Genomic DNA, 22557 nt, shown 5'->3' with positions numbered 1-22557 from the left:
AAGAAACCAATTCATCATTTGCAAAAACTGACAACGTCAAGTGAAGGAGACACAACGATCTGTTACTTTTATTAAAAAAAATTGTAGTCTTGATCGATATACGATCAAATAGTAGCAAGATAAACGGTTTCACGCAAGCGACAGGTATAACTTGAAAATAGCTGTTTATCAACCGAAACTATTTGTCCAATTACTGCTTCATTATATTCCGATCAAGTCTATTAAAATGTATAACGAACGAATCTTAATTGCATAATTACTCTGTAATAGCCACCGGAGATCACTGATTCCTGATACAAAAATATTCAGAAAATGTCCCTACACTGTCTCCGAAATGTTATCGGTGGATTTCAGGGTCACCCTGTCACACTCTGTGAAGACAAAACAGCCAATCCCTTTATGTAAGACGATGACAACCTAGGTAAAAATAACTTTGTTGCTTACGTGTCAGCGAGACGTGAGGCAGGGGACAGCCGCTAACCTTTCGCAGTGCTTCCTCGAGCCACGTGTTCTTTGTGTTCGTGTTTTGCACTGTCATGTGTGGCTGGCTGCACACTGCTTCTCGCCATTCTAATCTGCCAGTCACATAATAATTTTGTTCCAACTGATGGGAAAAATATTCTCGGTGTAAGACAATCCTAGTGTTCTTATTTGTGAAGCTGGAAAAGTACTGACATGTAAGCATAACTCAGTAACACCTGGAGCAGTTTCATTGGCACTTGATACGTATATTATAAAAAAAATAGCGTTGGCATAAGACACTCATAGTAACTTTACGTGTAGCATGCGACATTAAACGGAGTGACAAGTAAAAATAATCGAAAACGACCAATATTAGTGTCGAACTCACACTTTTCCAGGTGTCTAGGAGGCGGCTTGGACACGTAAAGCATAACTCTGGAACGCTGGGTGCAGTTTCAAACTTGATTTCTATTACATTGTGATAAATAAGTAATATGGCAAGCCCGGATAAACAGCTAGTATATTTCAAATAAAAAGAACTGAAAACCACTCTTCGAATGAAACTTAACGTCAGGTGACCTCCTTGACGGTAGGAAGGGCGTAATACAAGAAATAAAAGGGAAATAGTTTGAGATGATATTATTACCCGTTTTCAACTCTTATTTCAGTTCCGTGAAATGTTGCATTTATATATCGCTTTTCTGCTTTACTTTTGGTGACTTTACAACAAAGTATCGTTGAAGCTTAGATCTTACTTTCGTTCATCTTTTATTAAAAACAACATCGCAAGATTACTGTTGCCACACTTATGAGTGAATTTTTAATTGCTCACACTCGTAAATATGTTAAAAATGAAAACGAAATAATGGATTAGAGCACAAACGGTGCGATATCGATCAACATTGCGATGTCTGATGACTTTTTTTTATGAACGTGGACCACCTTCTTCCAATGCACTGTCTTTTGTGTACGTAATAAGACGTTCGTCTGTGGTTCTTTTAAGTAAAAGCAATGCCCTTGAATAAGACCGGATATGAGAAACACAATATCAGTTAATAGTTCTTAAAATGCAAAATGTACTCTCATCTTAATATACTTCATACTCGTCCACCAACCTTTCTCGAGCTGCAATGTACAGATTTGAAGTATCACGGAAAGCAGTGTTAATGTAAGTGTGCGCTTTCTCATTTAACTCTGCCGATGCTTGTTGCTGCAATGTTTCTGTCTCTCTGACATAGAGCCAAATCTTCCGGTACAGCGCATTAAGTTCTGTCACCTAAAACAGACATCGTTATGAAATTCCTAAAATAACAGTGGGGGTTGTGCAGGCTGTAGTCTAGTGATGAGCATTTTAGACATTGGCATCACATCTGGAATGATGTCACTATTTTCCGTTTCTTGTAGCACTTGAGTTATAACAGATAATTATGTAAACCAGTTAACAGTCAATGCTATGAAGACCTAATTTTCTTCACGGAAAATAATGTTTATCTCGAAAGCCGCAACTGTGTTAATAATGACATAAATAATAAAATATAGCGCTAGTTCCGTTTTCTCATACAAACTACGACAATAAAGAGTTTTAAAAATGGTAACTGTTTATAGCACAAATAAGCTGTTACCAATTAATACGGCATACAATTATTGTTAATATTTCTACAAATCTGCGAAGTCTTCTGGGAGGCAATCATACAACATGAGGAAAACAACTACAAGAAACATATGAATCCAGTAACAGGGTGGAAAAATTTACATGAGACAATAGGGAAATATACTTGCCCCCCCCCCCCCAAATTCTTAGAAAGCCCTGTTCGAGCTATGTACCCGTACGGACTTAAGTAACGTTGGTCTAAGGCAGTCTTAGTAGTTTTCTTACAAACGAGAGCACGTCTCACATTGAGATTAAGTAACTCAGCAATTTCAGTCTACCGAAAAATATCTCGCAGTGGGTGACAAAGACAATCAGCACGGCTCTTAATTAGTGCGGCTGTACTTGCTCACGAAGAAATAGCATTCTCCATACAGCCCACTGTACATACACACTTCCTCATTACTTTCTAAATTTCTTACAAAAAGGTCCTGTTCATTTCTCTGTAGGACTAATATATATATATATATATATATATATATATATATATATATATATATATATATATATATTCAACGCATAGCGCATTCCATCCAGGAGCTGTTTAGCGATCCAGCAGAAGGAAGCAATTTGTGTTTCTATTTCATTGTTGCACTGGACACAACATCAATTTAGCGACACACGTTCAATAACGACTGTTGAACGAGTAGTATTTTACAGCTTCGTAAATACCTTCTCAACTAAAGACAACTGGAAGGAAAAAGAAGTAGTGGCAACGGACTCCCCTCACGTGTTAGCTAGCAGAGGCGACTCTCGGGAGCACAACCGCCTCCGGCTTAAAGCGCCGCGCGCCACTCATGCAGCAAGCCAAAGTGCACGAAAGTGGCCAGTAGTCCGCTCTCACCTAGTTTAAAACGGCAGTCTGTGGTTACACACACGCACAGCCAGATTGTTTACTCGGCCGCCTTTCCGCGTATTTGTGAACGTAAAGGAGCTGAGAGAAAAAGATTATGGAGCGGAAGGGTACACAAACATGCTCCGTGGAGTGTATATTTTCCGTAAAAATACGTGTTATACCAAAACATCCGCGAGAGCGTCCTGTGCCAGAACGAAATCACGAGCGACCGAGCGCGCCGCTGGGATGAAAGGCGAACAGCTCAGACATACACAGCCATTTCTGCTGTGGCGGCACCGAAATTATAGCCCACCGCCTTAGTAAACGTACTGCGTCTGATTCACGAACAAGCCTAACATTTAGCAGCATTTACTTACGACTTCTTCTATGTAAGCGAACCAATAATTCCCTTCTCTTATTCAACGACCTGCGACTTCCAAGACTGAGAGCTAGAGAAAGTCTAATCATGCTAGTTACCCTATTAAATTGACGCTTTACCCGTTTCATGTGTTGCCTCACCCAACTACAAATGGTGTAAATTTACTTTGTAACATTAAAGAACTAGCAGAACTAATATTTGTTCTCAATGCGCGTATTTCCTTATCCCTTTTCATAAGCGTGGCTATGAAATACTAAAACAATAAATCGTTAACACAGTCTGCATGTCGTTTATACGTTACGTTAAAGCACAGTAACATATATATCACAAGAACCGGAACTCACAATAGATTTTGTTTTTCGTTATCACTTCGCGAAAATGTTTTTAATAGGGTGCATTAATTTTTGTACAGTATGAGGTATACCATTCAATAACATTACAGCTTTACCTCATATGACAATCCACAAAAATATTACACTTTCATCTAAATAGCCTACGTCAAATATTAATCCTCAACAACTATCATGGTGTTATTGATATGTGCACCCTTTGGATGAACTTTTTTTTATTACAGCTATTATGAAAGTTATTATAATTTCTTTAGGTTTATTAATTTGTACACATGTTTTGATAAAGGAATAATGAATGCTTTTATTTACAATCTTCATTGTATGAGGCAGTCTACTTCTTAGCAAAAACAGCTATTCAAAGCAGGTGTAAATGCAACTCTATGCAAACGTTGGTGCAACAAATCGATAATGTAAAACAAAAGCGACTGCAACTTTTGGTCTCTATCGGTTAAATGTTGTGCTGTCACCTCACATGTAAAAGAATGTGCATTTGCAAGTGTTGTGCTAACGAACCTTTCGAAGACGTCTGCGAAATCGCCCGAAACCGGTAAAGGTTGATAAAATAAAATCGATAACATATGAATCATAACGAAAACTATTTAATAGTGACTAGTCGCTGCAAATCTTTTCTCATTAATCTACGATACGGTCACGGTATTTCTTAACCCATTATCATTTTTTTGTCAATATCCCTAGTTTTATTTAATAGTTGGAACCCTGTCTACAGTACTGCTGGATCAAGTGTTGTGACTGACCGAGGATGAAGGGGTACGATGTATCATGCTGTAATTCAGAAGGAAACAGAAAATGGGTGTTCGTGGAATCAAAATGTAACACTATGTGTGGTCTTTTACCCTTATGTGTGGTCTTTTACTCCTCAAAACGAGATACAAAAGAACACGAAGCAAGAGGATCCTGGGCGTATTGAGCCTCACATTGTAGTTCCAAATATTTTGATTTCATTTCTTTTGTTCTTTCATAATACATCTCTTCCAAATGCAAACCAATATAACATTATACGTTAAAACACAGAGTAAACTAATTTTCGATGCACTACAGAGGATCAGATGTGTGTATGGTTTGGTGATATTTCTATAGCATTCCTCATTCCGAGACGTTAAAAACGGTTACGATGACACGGTGCACAAGGATCATACTTATGCGTCACATGTTTCAGTATCTCAGTTGATGATATTTCCCATAGTTTTTCACGGCTGCCTTTGTCGTTTCCTGATAGACAATTGAATGAAAAATTATGTCCATGATTTAATGCTAGTTATTATTAAATGAAAACAGATCTTGCGCAGAGAGAGTGTACAATTATTTTGTCACAGTTAAAACCATAAAACTAGTTGCTTGAAGTCTAAATGAACTAGACATGAAATGTTATTTTTCACTCGTCTGACAAAGAAATTTATATATCAGAGCAGCGTCTTATCCCCACTGAAATAGTAATCATGAAAAACCACATAAGTAAGAAGCGGCTAGCAGTATTTTAGACAACTGATGCCTGAATGTACTCAGTTGGAGACACTGTCTGTCGTCGATCAGCAGACACGTCTAAGAGTCCCATTCTCTAGTAGCCGTCTATGTGCTGAAAGCGCACGTTGACGCAAGCCGCATCGTTCAAATAATTGTCTCCCGTCTCTGCTATAACGGGGTCTCGACTTTCCATTAAGGGATGATTGAAGAGGGTCGAATACGCAAGGTCTCGAAAATAGGCAACCAATTAGAGGCGTCACGTGTCACCGCGAGCTACAGCTCGGTAACATCACACGGCTATGGTAGTTAAGAATCTAATGCAACTGACAATAAAAGTAAGTTTTATGCTGGGCTCCGTGATTATCCAATGTGTATTACGCTGCTACTTTACACAGTATCTAAAACGCGTAATGACAGAGAAACTCGACCTTTATGGCCTGGAGTGGTAAGATGTGAACCCATGTTGGTTACAAAATACAAAACATGCCTTCAGAAGAAGAAGTAACAGATCAATTGTTTTAGTTCTCTTATTCTCAAATCGTTAATACAGTGATTTTTTTTATTCTATACGTAAATCCACGACTGATTCCCTTTCAACGGCGGGCCAGACTTTATAGAACAGAGTTTCTGCATCGGGTAGACAGGTGGTTGCAAAGTAAGATTACGTCGTCTTCCATGGGAATCTTAATTTAATTGCAAATTATTCCTAAGCCCCTTAAGAGATAATCTCCATTTAATTACTTTCTTGTCTGCTAGACGGGTATCGGCGAGAGTAATGCCACTACAACTCGCGTGGTATAGTCTTCTTTATTGTGTGTATTCTTCAGCAACTTAGGAACTAAAGATTATCGGATTATTTCATTTACTAACGGAGCTAGTCTCTTAAAAGATTTAAGTACTATGTGTTCTGAAGACCAGTTTTGTGCTCTACACTGTGCTAGAAAGCGAAAAAGTCGGAGAAGGCTTCCAGATTACAAGTACTTAAAACAGTGTACAGCAGCCTTTTGAGGTATCGTTTCAGCTAGTTAACAAACCGGTTTCATTTATTAATAATACGGATATATATAAGGTACAACCGTCGTGTATCCTTAAACATCTGAATTAACAGGGAATAGTGGGAACCAGTAATCAATTAACCTGAAAAGGGGACAGCGAAAAAGTGCAAATAGCACACGCAATAAACATTTGCCACATTGATGGTATTGTTATTCCGTTAACCATGGTTAAAGTTAAAATGAATAGTAATTGACTGCGGTGAATGTAATTAATTTTTTGGAGACGAAGTACTGCGCTGTCGATAATCCGCAAGTAATTAGGTTTCCTAGTAGAGAAGTGGATAATATTGTTGAATATGGCAGAATATTAATTTAACAAAACCAATAAACAGGATGCTCTATACTACGAGCAATATACAAAATGTGCTACGTTATAAGCCTGTAAGTTAAAAATGCGACTCGTTCAGAAATAAAATTGCTCTCAACTGAATACACTTTTTCAGAGAGAATTGTAGCTATTTACATGTAGCCTATACCGTAAAACAGTTACGGGGCTCAGAGATGTCAGAGTATAAAAATACTGATGTGCTACCGTATCCTTTTCTCCGCAGAGAAGCTACGAGTTTCACATATTGTGCACTGACGTTTAAGCAGGAACTTATCCTTTTAGTGAAACAGTCGGCAAGTCCGTTCCACAAAGTAAAGAAGACGTAATTTTCCTTAACTGCTTGGCATATACAGGACGGCATCAGAACTATCCGACACGATTTTCTACAAGAACGACAGTAGTAAGTGGTGCACACTACAAGAAAAGTTCGGAAAACAGAAACGCATGGCGTACCCGTGTTTTCATAAAGCTGCATCGGACTTTACTTTGTCGCTTGTCACTACTTTGCAATCTACAGTAGCCCTACGTCAAACTAATATACAGGGTGGACAGGAATAGTCTGAAAAGCTTGTAAGTTTGTAACCGAGTAGGTTGCGCTGAGAAATAATTGTTAAGAAAAAATTTACATGTTGCGCCATTTCCGAGTTAATTATCGCTGAAGTTAGCCAATCAGGCCATATCGCACGTAAATTCATGTGGTCCGGCAGATACAATTAGTATCAGTTATTCTCGCGTCGTAGACGATAGCGCACGAGACTGGTCAGCCTTTGGCTCGAGTTCGATCCTTATTACCATCCCATGTCCAAGTTCTGTATTGGTTTCTTGTTTGCATTTAGGAAACCAAACGAGGAACACGTATGGCGGCACAGTTTCTGACGGCCGCTTGAATTTGCACGCGCAACTGCCTCATTGACTAATTTCAATGCTAATTAACTCGGCAACGGCACAACGCTTCGAATTTTTTTTTCTGAATTATTATTTATCAGCACAACCTACCCCGTAACACTAGTAGAAACCTTTCGGATTGTTTCTGACCATCCTGTGTTGTGTATTGAAATACTTACATAAGAAACTACGCATCAAGCGGATCTGCATGTGCACCATCGAGCCTTATGCGAATGTCTACAATTCTCCATGTCCTCTTTGTCATCTTGCGGAGCATCTCAGGTATTATACATCGAAAGGCATCCTCAACACTTATGCGCATTTGTTCCTCAGTCCTGTACCGACGTTGGACGGCCTGTGTAGCCGAGCGGTTCTAGGCGCTTCAGTCTGGAACCGAGCGACCGCTACAGTCGCTACAGTCGAATCCTGCCTCGGGCATGGTTGTGTCTGATGTACTTAGGATGTACTTAGGTTGGTTAGGTTTAAGTATTTCTAAGTTCTAGGGGACTGATGACCTCAGATGTTAAGACCCATAGTGCTCAGAGCCATTTGAACCTTTTTTTTTTTTGTACCGACGTTGAGCAACATGGGACTTGATTATTTGCCATAATGAGTTGTCTGACGTAGTCCGTTCCGGGTTTCGTGGTGGCCATTCAACTGCGGCTAAAAGTGTTGCCAGACCACACCCAATACAACCACCTCGAATTTGTCCATCGACGCACTCACACACCTGAACAGAACAGTGTGCTGATGGTCCGTCCTTCTGAATCACACATGATCAACGATTCCTCTGTCGTCAAAGAAAATATTGTCCCAAAAGCTGTCGTGATGACATTCTGACTCATCTTATAATATGAGGAGTGTTCCTTTCTAATTCTTGCACATAATGAGGATTCCTTCGGCCAGGAAACCGCATCCCCTCTGTGTGAAATGCCATGTATAGCACACTGATCAGAAAATAACACTCCTGAGCGGGACAGCGCATTTGGAAACTGTGCCAAAAGAGCACGGCAGGCAGTACCTCGCTGCTGAACATAGAAGAAAATCCATTAAGTTTCAGATCTTTTTAGGGTTCCGTTCCTCAGTCTGTAAAAACATAATCCTTAAAGGATGACTTAGCTGCCCGCCTGTCTGTCTCCCTGTCTGTTCAAATCCCTTTTTCTCACGAATAGGTAACGTATCATGTTGAAATTTATATAAAATATTGAAGTCCATGATCCCTTGGCGATGTAACAAAGTGAAGCTTTTAGGTCAATGGATACAGAAGATATGGCCATTTTGTCACATAATATGATACTCGCAAACTCTCACATCAAAACCTATAGGGTATTTGATTTTAACCAATATCGTTGGAAGTGTCAGCGATCTTACTTGTGATGCTTATATACGACGAGTAAATATCTTTCCGTTGACCTAGAATCATGAAATTTGGCAAGAAGCAAAGTTTCACATTACAACCAAAGGAAAAAAAACGCAAATTATTGCTTTGTTAATTGTATCGTAGGAAAAAAATATTTTTTGTCATTTGTTACCCGATTGTCTGTCCGTCTGTTAAGTCCCCTTTTTCCGAGAACGGGTTCTACATCTATAACTACGTGATTACTCTGCTATTCACAATAAAATACTTGGCAGAGGATTCAATGAAGCACCTTCAAGCTGTCTCTCTACCGTTCCAACCTCGAACTGTGCGCGGTAAAAAAAGAGCACTTAAACTTTTCTACGCGAGCCCTGATTTCTCTTATGTTATCGTGATGATCATTTCTCCCTATGTAGATGGGGGCCAACAGCAAGTTTTGGCAGTCAGGGGAGAAAACTGGTGATATAAATTTCATGAGGAGATCCCGTCGCAACGAAAAACGCCTTTGTTTTAATTATTGCCGCTCCCATTCACGTATCATGTCTGTGGCACTACCTCGCCTATTTCACGATAATACAAAACGAGCCGCCACCTGAAGCGGATCCCACACCCCACTGCAATACTCCAGAATAGGGCGAACATATGTGGTGTAAGCAGCCTCTTTAGTGGACTTGTTGCACTTTCTAAGTGTTCTGCCAATGAATCGCAGTCTTTGGTTTGTTCTAGCCACAACATTATCCCCGTGATCGTTCCAATTTATCTTATTTGTAATTGTAATCCCTGAATATTTGGCTGAATTTACAGCCTTCAGATTTTTTGTGACTTATCGCGTAATCGAAATTTAGCGGATTTTTTTTAGTACTCATGTGAATAACTTCACACTTTTCTTTATTCAGGGTCAACTGCCGCTTTTCGCACCACACTGATATCTTAACCAAATCATTTTACAATTCGTTTTGGTCATCTGATGACCTTACAAGACAGTAAATGACAGCATCATCTGCAAACAATCTAATAGGACCACTCAGATTGTCTCTTATGTCGTTAATATAGATCACGAACAATCCTGTTATATCAAGTTGAACTTTATGCCACATACTGAGATATGTAGCCCCTTGGTAGCATAAAAATATTAAGCTAGTAAGTCAATGCCATCAAAAGATACGGTCAGTTGTGTCACATATTTAGAGACATGCAGACTCATTCAGCACAATCAATGGAGTCCTTCCCTTTCAAGTAGAATCTTGAAATTTGGTAAGGGGAAAGGTTTCACTCTACAAGTAGGGAAAAAAGAACAAGATATTTGTTAGTCTGCAATTATATCAAACGAAAAAAATATTTCTTTTGTCATTTCTATCCGGCTGCAAACTTGAAATTAAAACGTTCACGAAAGTCTTGGAATCCTCAGGACCGATATCTTGCCCTCTCAGTGTCGATAACAGGAACAAATCGTCGAGATCCTAGATGTCCGAAATGGATGAACTCTCTATATACATACACTACTGGCCATTAAAATTGCTACACAAAGAAGAAATGAAGATGATGAACGGGTATTCATTGCACTAATATACTATACTAGAACTCGCATGTGATTACATTTTCACGCAATTTGGGTGCATAGATCCTGAGAAATCAGTACCCAGAACAACCAACTCCAGCCCGCAGCTCGTGGTCGTGCGGTAGTGTTCTCGCTTCCGGCACCCGGGTTCCCGGGTTCGATTCCCGGCGGGGTCAGGGATTTTCTCTGCCTCGTGATGGCTGGGTGTTGTGTGATGTCCTTAGGTTAGTTAGGTTTACGTAGTTCTAAGTTCTAGGGGACTGATGACCATAGATGTTAAGTCCCATAGTGCTCAGAGCCATTTGAACCATTTTGAACCAACCAACTCCGGCCGTAATAACAGCCTTGATACGCCTGGGCATTGAGTCAAACAGAGCTTGGATGGCGTGTACAGGTACAGCTGCCCACGCAGCTTCAACACGATACCACAGTTCATCAAGAGTAATGACTGGCGTATTGTGACGAGCCAGTTGCTCGGCCACCATTGACCAGACGTTTTCAGTTGGTGAGAGATCTGGAGAATGTGCTGGCCAGGACACCAGTCGAACATTTTCTGTATCCAGAAAGGCCCGTACAGAACCTGCAACATGCGGACTTGCATTATCCTGCTGAAATGTAGGGTTTCGCAGGGATCAAATGAAGGGTAGAGCCATGGGTAGTAACACATTTGTAATGTAACGTCCACTGTTCAAAGTGCCGTCAATGCGAACAAGAGGTGACCGAAACGTGTAACCAATGGCACCCCATACCATTACGCCGGGTGATACGCCAGTATGGCGATGACGAATACACGCTTCCAATGTGCGTTCACCGCGATGTCGCCAAACACGGATGCTACCACCATGATGCTGTAAACAGAACCTGGATTCATCCGAAAAAATGACGTTTTGCCATTCGTGCACCCAGGTTCGTCGCTGAGTAAACCATCGCAGACGGTCCTGTCTGTGATGCAGCGTCAAGGGTAACCGCAGCCATGGTCTCCGAGCTGATAGTTCATGCTACTGCAAACAACGTCGAACTGTTCGTGCAGATGGTTGTTGTCTTGCAAACGTCCACATCTGTTGACTCAGGGATCGAGACGTGGCTGCACGATCCGTCACAGCCATGCGGATAAGATGCCTGTCATCTCGACTGCTAGTGATACGAGGCCTTTGGGATCCAGCACGGCGTTCCGTATTACCCTCCTGAACCAACCGATTCCATATTCTGCTGACAGTCATTGGATCTCGACCAACGCGAGCAGCAATGTCGCGATACGATAAACCGCAATCGCGATAGGCTACAATCCGACCTTTATCAAAGTCTGAAACGTGATGGTATGGATTTCTCCTCCTTACACGAGGCATCACAACAACGTTTCACCAGGCAACGCCGATCAATTGCTGTCTGTATATGAGAAATCGGTTGGAAACTTTCCTCATGTGAGCACGTTGTAGGTGTCGCCACCAGCGCCAACCTTGTGTGAATGCTCTGAAAAGCTTATCATTTGCATATCACAGCATCTTCTTCCTGTCTGTTAATTTTCGCGTCTGCAGCACGTCATCTTCGTGGTGTAGCAATTTTAATGGCCAGTAGTGTAATGAAGTTTGCACGGAACCATCAGTGCGCGAGTCCTACTCGCAACTGGCAATTTTTTTTTAATGTGGTGATGCACCTTCAACCGCAAGTTAGCAGCCTTTATGCTAATGGATTTCGCTGGACACTGCTCAACTGATTAAGTGACGATGACACAGTGAAGTGGAGTACGGGTTCCTCTCAGACACCTTTTCTTTATATTAGGTCATCGGAGTGTGGTATCACAGTGGTGATCTAGCATCTACAAAAGGAAAATGAGCAATTAATGTGTACTTTGCCGTAATCAGGCGTAAAGCCCCGGAACGGGACGAAGCCCAGAATTGAGGCGAAGGTCAAGCGGCTGGTTTCCCGCGAGGAGCGGCGGGCCGGCGTCGTACCTTGAGTGCACAGTAAAGTAACGATATCCTTGCATTCTCCGCTAAGAATAGCGATCGCGGTCAAGTGGTGCAGCAGCGGTGGAGGTCGTCGACGCTGGACTTGCGTCAGCGAACTCTCGCACGGCCATCGCTCGCTCTCCTGTGGTGTTCTTCCACGGCAACGACGCGCCCCATCATACCAACAGCATCGTACCTAATACTTCCTGCGCTTGCAGCTATGTTTGATCCTTCTCTTGGCGCTCGATCGTATAATTCACTGTCTTCACTTTTCTTGAGACAGTCTGTACTGTGACTGCACCACCTCAATAGAAAATGACATTAACCAAATTATGTCTGCATGCATTAAACGGGCAGGAAACACGCGACCGTTTTTGCAACAGTTGAAGAATTTTCCACAAATGCTACCCTTCTCATCTCATTTGATATCAACAATGCGTCTTGAACTTTCACAACCTGCCAATTTATCTCCGCAGTTACAAAGAGCGATTTTGAATTACGAGGTGGTAGTCAAAAAGTTTTCATTATCACAAAGAAAAATTAAAGTTACCTAATTGATTTTTTGTTAATTTGCAGTTACACGTTTGCAATCCTGGTACAAATTGAAATCTCCGCGGGACAGTAGCGTAGGAAGACTGTAAGGGAGCCACCGCGACAGTGTCCCACGACTACAGACATGTACTTACGAACAAAGGATTACTTACAGAGCCTTATTATTTCCAGATGATAATTTATTTCATGACTATCAAATGGTTCAAATGGCTCTGAACACTATGGGACTTAACATCTGTGGCCATCAGTCCCCTATAACTTAGAACTACTTAAACCTAACTAACCTAAGGACATCGCACACATCCATGCCCGAGGCAGGATTCGCACCTGCGACCGTAGCGGTCACGCGGTTCCAGACTGAAGCGCCTAGAACCGCAGGGCCACACCAGCCGGCTCATGACTATCCCTCGTATATTAGCAGTCACTCAAAAAGTATGTGTAAACCTACTGTAAAAATTATTTAACTATAGTATGAAACTGTTCCATCACTAATACTTAATGAAGTGCTGTACCATCGCTTGCGGTTATTAATTGGCCTTTATATACCGTACATATCACTCAGCTACTGTTTTCACATCACTTAAATCAACACATGTAGTTTTAGCTCTGCCAGAAGGCCCTTTCTACACTGTTGATTTCATAATTTCATCTTACGTCTGCCAGTTCACCTATTCCATAAAAATACATTATGTCAATGCAAGTACCTTTCGGCTGTCCAAATGTGGAAAACAAGAAAAGTATTGAGTTTCTGAACTGTATGTCTTATTTCCTTTCGCAGTAATGTTCTGTACGCGGTCAAGTACTTGAATGACAGAACAGATTTAAAAAGGCGAAAATCTTCTGACGGAAAATTCAATATTTAAAGGCCTCAGTCCTGAAAACGAGAGGAGACTTTAATAAACTAAAGTCAAAAGCAAACGCGGAAAACTCAGACTATACCGCGATTAATACTAAAAGATACGATATTTATCTGGTTCATGATCGGTCAATGTGATTTTTAATTTATTACGTAACTGACATGTTTCAACTATTGAAGTCATGAAATCTTATAATTGGGATAAAAAATAACACAAGAATGGAAAGTGTTCTATATTTATTCCCAGGGAAGAAAAGCAAAAACTGACTCATCTAACTTAGAACATGTGAGACAATCCAGTGTCAGATACTCTTTATTTAAAAGTTGTAAGTTACACAGGTCAGTATTTTATTTTTCTTGATTGCTAATTTATACGTAAGACTTCACAGTCCTATCTTACGTTTGAGCTTAATTACGGAATCAGATTATAGCAGTAGCCGAATTATCTCAGCAACGTAAGAAAAACAAATACATGAAGTGAGTTAAACAGTATTATTCGTAAAAAGATCATAATGATCGCAGACGCGTTTTAGGAATTTATTTCTTTATTAATTACCATTTTCTCTCTTTTCAAACAAATTCAGTGCCTTCTTTTACATTCTTTGTGTTCTATTGGAAACAAACATTTCAAAACACAGCTTGTAACTACTGAAGAGGCACTGAATCGAATTGGGGAGCTTTATGACACGACTTTTCTTAAAGAAGGCTCGGTTGACTGGACACCTTCTGAGACATCAAGGGATCACCAAATTGGCATTGGAGAGAAGTTTAGGGGGATAAAAATTAAAAAGGAAGAGTAGGGCTTGAATATAATAAGGTTGTTCCTTCGGATGTAGAGTGCAGTAGTCATGCAGAGATGAAATGACTGGCACAGTATATACACTCCTGGAAATTGAAATAAGAACACCATGAATTCATTGTCCCAGGAAGGGGAAACTTTATTGACACATCCCTGGGGTCAGATACATCACATGATCACACTGACAGAACCACAGGCACATAGACACAGGCAACAGAGCATGCACAATGTCGGCACTAGTACAGTGTATATCCACCTTTCGCAGCAATGCAGGCTGCTATTCTCCCATGGAGACGATTGTAGAGATGCTGGATGTAGTCATGTGGAACGGCTTGCCATGCCATTTCCACCTGGCGCTTCAGTTGGACCAGCGTTCGTGCTGGACGTGCAGACCGCGTGAGACGACGCTTCATCCAGTCCCAAACATGCTCAATGGGGGACACATCCGGAGATCTTGCTGGCCAGGGTAGTTGACTTACACCTTCTAGAGCACGTTGGGTGGCACGGGATACATGCGGACGTGCATTGTCCTGTTGGAACAGCAAGTTCCCTTGCCGGTCTAGGAATGGTAGAACGATGGGTTCGATGACGGTTTGGATGTACCGTGCACTATTCAGTGTCCCCTCGACGATCACCAGTGGTGTACGGCCAGTGTAGGAGATCGCTCCCCACACCATGATGCCGGGTGTTGGCCCTGTGTGCCTCGGTCGTATGCAGTCCTGATTGTGGCGCTCACCTGCACGGCGCCAAACACGCATACGACCATCATTGGCACCAAGGCAGAAGCGACTCTCATCGCTGAAGACGACACGTCTCTATTCGTCCCTCCATTCACGCCTGTCGCGACACCACTGGATGATGATGATGATGATGTTTGGTTTGTAGGGCGCTCAACGGCGCGGTTATCAGCGCCCGTACAATTTCCCAACCTTTGCTCAGCCCAATTTCGCCACGTTCCTGGATGATGATGAAATGATGAGGACAACACAAACACCCAGTCATCTCGAGGCAGGTGAAAATTCCTGACCCCGCCGGGAATCGAACCCGGGACCCCGTGCTCGGGAAGCGAGAACGCAACCGCGAGACCACGAGCGGCGGACGACACCACTGGAGGCGGGCTGCACGATGTTGGGCGTGAGCGGAAGACGGCCTAACGGTGTGCGGGTCCGTAGCCCAGCTTCAAGGAGACGGTTGCGAATGGTCCTCGCCGATACCCCAGGAGCAACAGTGTCCCTAATTTGCTGGGAAGTGGCGGTGCGGTCCCCTACGGCACTGCGTAGGATCCTACGGTCTTGGCGTGCATCCGTGCGTCGCTGCGGTCCGGTCCCAGGTCGACGGGCACGTGCACCTTCCGCCGACCACTGGCGACAACATCGATGTACTGTGGAGACCTCACGCCCCACGTGTTGAGCAACTCGGCGGTACGTCCACCCGGCCTCCCGCATGCCCACTATACGCCCTCGCTCAAAGTCCGTCAACTGCACATACGGTTCACGTCCACGCTGTCGCGGCATGCTACCAGTGTTAAACACTGCGATGGAGCTCCGTATGCCACGGCAAACTGGCTGACACTGACGGCGGCGGTGCACAAATGCTGCGCAGCTAGCGCCATTCGACGGCCAACACCGCGGTTCCTGGTGTGTCCGCTGTGCCGTGCGTGTGATCATTGCTTGTACAGCCCTCTCGCAGTGTCCGGAGCAAGTATGGTGGGTCTGACACACCGGTGTCAATGTGTTCTTTTTTCCATTTCCAGGAGTGTACATACTAGTGTAGAGAGCTACGTCAAACCAATCTCCGCACAGAAGAGCACAACAATAACATAATGTATGGGGGTGAAAAAAGTGAAAATGCAATGACACGAAATGATATCGGTGTAAACTGTTCGTGTGGCTGTCAAAGCGACGGTCTTACAACAAATTCATTCCGCAGTGGGGGTTTCATCACATACACCGTGGGAGGTGTACGTCTGTGATGATCTGTCTGAAGTAACAGGAAGGAACTTGATTGAGATCGAAAATTTCAGTGAGGCATGGAGTTGTACTCAGATAGACTACTCACGCTCAGTACAATATGTTGACTCGGATCCTGGTCAGGCAAAACATTCATTTGTTATTTCTTATTCATAACAACTACAAATTTTTAGACGATTTTGTAGGAATATATTCTGACTAGCGATCCCAAAGAACATTGTTCTGAAATACCGATGTTGGAATTTTATAAACTGCCAAATACATGGGAACGCCATCGCCAGTTGGAGAGTATGAAAAATACATGTTGTCTTCTTATTGTCTAAGTTATACAGCGTACATCCTTATTGTTAATCAAGATAGTGCCCTTAAAGCTGATCGTAACTATGTTAGTAGTGTGCGCTCTACGGCCACTTAAACGGGATTTTGAAAGCTCTTGTCCACCGACATTCGTCTAAAGATCTTACGATCGGTTTCACGCCCTGCATCTGTCACCAGGGAAAAGAACACTTTTGGAGACCAACTGTGCTGTTACAGTTGTATTTTATAAACATCATTAATAAGTCCATGGAAAAAGTCTCTTGAGAGCAAATGTTATCAGCTACCATGCTGGACGTCTTTGTCGTAGCGTAAATCTCGACAGCTCATGACTTGAAGTCTCCCTCTCTTCCGTTGGGAGCATGCGAGCATATCCTCTCGGTGTGTTACTCACACACAGCCAAAGCGTTTGGCATTGTTTAGAAAACTCACGAGTCCCGCTTTCGAGAAGGTTTCCAAAACATTCACTACATGACAAAAAATTTAAAGCACCCGGAAGACACGATCGAAACCCACGTAACTTCGCACATGCACACACCATCGTCGGGTACGTACCCGATACATGATACATACGTACATGATTAGAACTGCAGTTCTCTGTCATAAACAGAAAATCAATCAGTGGTCACTACTGTTGTTCGTGGTTAGTGTTGTCACCAGGCCTGGTGCGTGTATAATAGACGTGAACAGCGTTAGATGTCGGGTAATCACTGTTAAGGACATGGAGATGCCGCGTACTCGTGTAATCAGCATCCGACAGAGCAAGCGACCTCATTGTGAGACCTCCATTACGCCGGCTGGTCGAATCGCGCATTATACAGATTTGTGGGGCATTCGGATGTGACAGTGGCCCGGTGTTGAACAACATATAGCAAGTTAGGGCAGGCATACTCGTCATCAAGGTTGTGGTCGACCACGTCCGGCCATAACACAGGGGGATCGCCGTATTGTGCACCATGCAGATCGTAACCCTTCACATCAGCCCCTGTGATCCGATGACAAGTGACAGACTCTCTGCAACTTTCTGCGTCATCCCACAGCATTGGTCGGAGACTAGCAGCAGCCGGGCGAGGGAATTACCGCCCCACGCGTAGCCTGCCGTTGCCACCACGAAACAAACGGTTGCGCTCGGAGTGGCGCCGTATGTGGGAACCACGGGCTACTGATGAATGGCGCCGCACAGTATTCAGCAGTGAATCGCGGTTCTGCGCTACCCCGGATAACCATCTTCGGCGAGCAACCTGGGAAAACGTGATCCTCCAAGTTGCTTCCCGTCTCCGACAGATTTACAGCGCCATCGGAAAAATTCAAAGTTTTTATTTCTTACCATTGAACTTTATTGTTTTTTCGAAATTCCTCCAGTGATTATACTCATTTACACTACTGGCCTTTAAATTGCTGCACCAAGAAGAAATGCAGATGATAAACGGGTATTCGTTGGACAAATATATTATACTAGAACTGACATGTGATTACATTTTCACGTAATTTGGGTGCATAGATCCTGAGAAATCAGTACCCAGAACAACCACTTCTGGCCGTAATAACGGCATTGATACGCCTGGGCATTGAGTCAAACTGAGCTTGGATGGCGTGTCAGGTACAGCTGCCCATGCAGCTTCAACACGATACCACGGTTCATCAAGAGTAGTGACTGGCGGATTGTGACGAGCCAGTTGCTCGGCCACCATTGACCAGGCGTTTTCAGTTGGTGAGAGATCTGGAGAATGTGCTGGCCAGGACAGCAGTCGAACATTTTCTGTACCCACAAAGACCCGCACAGGACTTGCAACATGCGGACGTGCATTATCCTGCTGAAATGTAGGGTGTCGCAGGGATCGAATGAAGGGTAGAGCCACGTGTCGTAATACATCTGAAATGTAACGTCCACTGTTCAAAGTGCCGTCAATGCGAACAAGAGGTGACCGACACGTGCAACCAATGGCACCCCATACCATCACGCCGGGTGATGCGCCGGTATGGCGATGACGAATACACGCTTCCAATGTGCGTTCACCGCGATGTCGCCAAACACGGATGCTACCATCATGATGCTGTAAACGGAACCTGGATTCATCCGAAAAAATGACGTTTTGCCATTCGTGCACCCAGGTTCGTCGTTGAGTACACCATCGCAGGCGCTCCTGTATGTGATGCAGAGTCATGGGTAACCGCAGCCGTGGTCTCCAAGCTGATAGTCCACGCTGCTGCAAACGTCGTCGAACTGTTCGTGCAGATGTCTGTTGTCTTGCAAACGTCCCCATCTGTTGACTCAGGGATCGAGACGTGGCTGCATGATCCGTCACAGCCATGCGGATAAGATGCCTGTCATCTCGACTGCTAGTGATACGAGGCCGTTGGGATCCAGCACGGCGTTCCGTATTACCCTCCTGAACCCACCGATTCCATATTCTGCTAACAGTCATTGGATCTCGACCAACGCGAGCAGCAATGTCGCGATACGATAAACCGCAATCGCGATAGGCTACAATCCGACCTTTATCAAACTCGGAAGCCGGCCGGTGTGGCCGTGCGGTTAAAGGCGCTTCAGTCTGGAACCGCGTGACCGCTACGGTCGCAGGTTCGAATCCTGCTCGGGCATGGATGTGTGTGATGTCCTTAGGTTAGTTAGATTTAAGTAGTTCTAAGTTCTAGGGGACTGATGACCACAGCAGTTAAGTCCCATAGTGCTCAGAGCCATTTTTGCCAAACTCGGAAACTTGATGGTAAGCATTTCTCCTCCTTACACGAGGCATCATAACAACGTTTCATCAGGCATCGCCGGTCAACTGCTGTTTGTGTATGAGAAATCGGTTGGAAACTTTCCTCATGTCAGCAGGTTGTAGGTGTCGCCACCGACGTCAACCTTGTGTGAATGCTCTGAAAAGCTAATCATTTGCATATCACAGCATCTTCTTCCTGTCGCTTAAATTTCGCGTCTGTAGCATGTCATCTTCGTGGTGTAGCAGTGAATTGTATTCAGTTGATTGTGTGTAGTCGCGCTGCATTAACGTGAAATAGGTCATAAGAGTTTTACGTAACCCAGAGTCTTACGCGAGGGGACCTCGAAAAGTAAGTTGCACATTTTTACGGCAGGGCAAGTAAATTTTACTGGATGCTACACTGCGCTGACACAGATACACGATAATACTCTTTAGCGTAGTCATCAAGCCTCTGTTAACAACAGTCGGGACGCTCTACCAATCGTTCAATGCCTTGACAGTAGATAGCCGCTCCTCGGCCACGGGACCATTTGAGAACCACTTTGGGAACGTCCCCGTCGCTGGAAAATCTCTTTCCCCTCAGATGTTCTTTCAACTTGCTGAAAAGATCGAAATCTGGAGGTGCAAGATCTGAACTGTATGACGGATACTTCCAAACCTGTCATCGAAATCGTTGAAGCAAAATTTGTGTTGTGCGAGCCGTGTGGGATGTTGCATTGCAGTGCAGGAGAAAAATGCCTTAAATTTCCACGCCTCTTATTCTTTACAACATGTTGCCCATAAGATTGGTACTGTCCCGCGTCTTTCAACTTCGGAGTAGGTTTGCACTTGCAGCGCCACTACTTTCGCATGCTATGACGCACCACCTGGTACCCGCACCTCAGCAGGACTGTCTCTGGAAAACGCTCTCCTTGTACAACTGTCTTAGCGTGAAACGACTTCCTTAACTTATGAGAGGCATTCAATAAGTAATTCTCAAAGCAAGTTATTTATGACTGCAATACGCTATACCATTCCCAGCTCTTCTGGCTACAAAATCCTATTTTTCAACATAATTTCAGTTCATTGCTGCTGCCTTTTGCAGCCTTACTCGGTATGATATCGCTACTACTTCCCGCAGAGTGCATCCTTCATTGGGCCAAACAGATAGAAGTCGGAAGGTGCGACATGTGGGACGTAGTGTGGATGAGGAAGAACAGTCCGATGAATATTTTTGAGCTCCTATCAGGCAGGCAGACTTGCATGAGGACTTCCGTTGCCATGGCTAAGGAAAAGCTAGTTTGCATTTTTGTAGCGAGGAAAACATTGAAGTTCTTTCTCCAATTTCCTGAGGGTAGCACAACACACTTCAGAGTTTATCGTTGCACCATGAGAGAGGACATCTAACACAATAACGCCTTCAGAATCACAGAAAACCTTCGCCATGACTTTATCGGCTGAAAGTCCAGCTTTGAACTTTTTCTTTGGAGGAGAGAGGTGGTGTGGTGCCAGTCCATAGAGTGCTGTTTTGTTTCGGGTTCAAAGCGATGAATCCATGTTTCATCGTCTGTGACGACATTCGACAAAAAACTGTAACGACCAGCCTCCTAACGCGCAAGCGTTTAGGCTCAGGTGGCCCTTCGTTGGTCTTTACGGACTTCTGTTAAAAAGCGAGGGAGGAGCTCAGCGAACACACTGCTTCAAGCGCACCATGTGGTCAACGAGTGTGTCGGCACTACCAACAGCGTAGTCCAGTTGTGCAGCGAGGTGTTTGATTCTGATCCGTTGATCAACACGAATGAGAATGACCGCACGTTCCAACACTGCAGGAGCTACAAGTGTGGCCTACGAATATCTGCGATGCTCTGGTTTTCCGCAAAAAGAAGCTCAATGACAGCTCTCTGCTTGGAAAGCACCTCTGTTGTAGACGCCATTTCGAAGACTACGTATAGCGCCGCCACCTATCGGAACTTAATGAAACGGCAGGAGCTGAAGCGGGAATATTCCGCTACTCCCCACAACAAATTATGCCTTTTTCCAAATAAAACTGGCTACGAAAAAAAAGCGTTGCATTACTTATGAAACGCCCCTCGCACTTTTCAAGTTCTCTCGTAGCAACGTTCAAGTACTTGCGGGAAAGTATATTTGCAGGACACAGCATATTTCAATGTTCGAATTATACACGTGTGCTCCTATTGCGTGTCCCGAGACTTAATACAGCGATGATGCAGAGTGAGATGGCAGTGAGTGATGGTGAGCGGGCAAGGGTCTGTATCAGCGAGCGGCCAGCTGGCCACAGGCGACCCCAACGGGCCGCTGGCAGCCGCGTGCCTCCTTTATTGTTACCGCAAATTTCGCCGAGACGCGGCGGCGCGCGTTGACGGAAGCTCCCGGAATAACGCGTGAGTTCAACAGCCGACAGGGCTATCTGGCGGCGGGCGGAGGCCGCATTCGCGGCGCGCCGGCCAGGCCGAAAGCGAGGACGCCTTCTCAAAAGACGCCGGCTGCGTCACAGCGGGGCCCCGAGGGCAGCCTTGCCTGCCAGCAACACTGCTGACTAATACCCATCTGAGGTCCGCGGACCCGCCGCCGGGCGAGATGCCACGCTCCTCGCAGCCTCCACTGCTACATCTCCTTTTCCGTTTCTTAAGGGACAGGAACGATTTCCTACGCCCTGCTCCCACCATCGAAGGAAGACATTGGGCTGGTACATAAGTTCATAGAGTTTTTCGAGAAGTTTAATACACACACCAGATACACACAACAGAGACTTGTCATCAATAAAATATTCCCCTCACTATTTACAACAAACTGCCAACGATGGGGTAACTTTTCGATTCCGCGACTGGAGAAATCGTGTAGTTTTGAGGCTCTACAATAGACCAAGGAGCAACTATTAAAGAGAAGGAAAAGAAAAAACCTGACTGGCTTTCGAACAATTTAAGCAGAGCAAACAATGTGTATGGGAGTCTATTGCATTATTGCTCCTCCACAACTATCATACCTGCATTTACCATCGAAATTTGGAAAGCTGACATACGTCTGTTAGCACACAATATTGACCACTAGCTCCCA

General features: G+C 43.9%; 1 protein-coding gene across 1 annotated transcript in view; it reads right to left on the bottom strand.

The window, feature by feature from the left end:
• Nucleotides 1–1549: 1549 nt before the first annotated feature.
• Nucleotides 1550–22557, bottom strand: part of LOC124605961 (glycine, alanine and asparagine-rich protein-like) — a 168396-nt gene continuing 147388 nt past the window's right edge. The window contains exon 5 of the mRNA XM_047137924.1: nt 1550–1738. Coding sequence (XP_046993880.1) covers nt 1550–1738 — 189 coding nt within the window. The remainder of the gene's footprint in view (nt 1739–22557) is intronic.

This window comes from Schistocerca americana, chromosome 3, assembly GCF_021461395.2.
Source record: "Schistocerca americana isolate TAMUIC-IGC-003095 chromosome 3, iqSchAmer2.1, whole genome shotgun sequence".
In the NCBI taxonomy this organism is placed as follows: domain Eukaryota; kingdom Metazoa; phylum Arthropoda; class Insecta; order Orthoptera; family Acrididae; genus Schistocerca; species Schistocerca americana.
The sequence above is the reverse complement of the archived record's forward strand: the minus strand, read 5'-3'. Positions and strand labels throughout refer to the sequence as shown.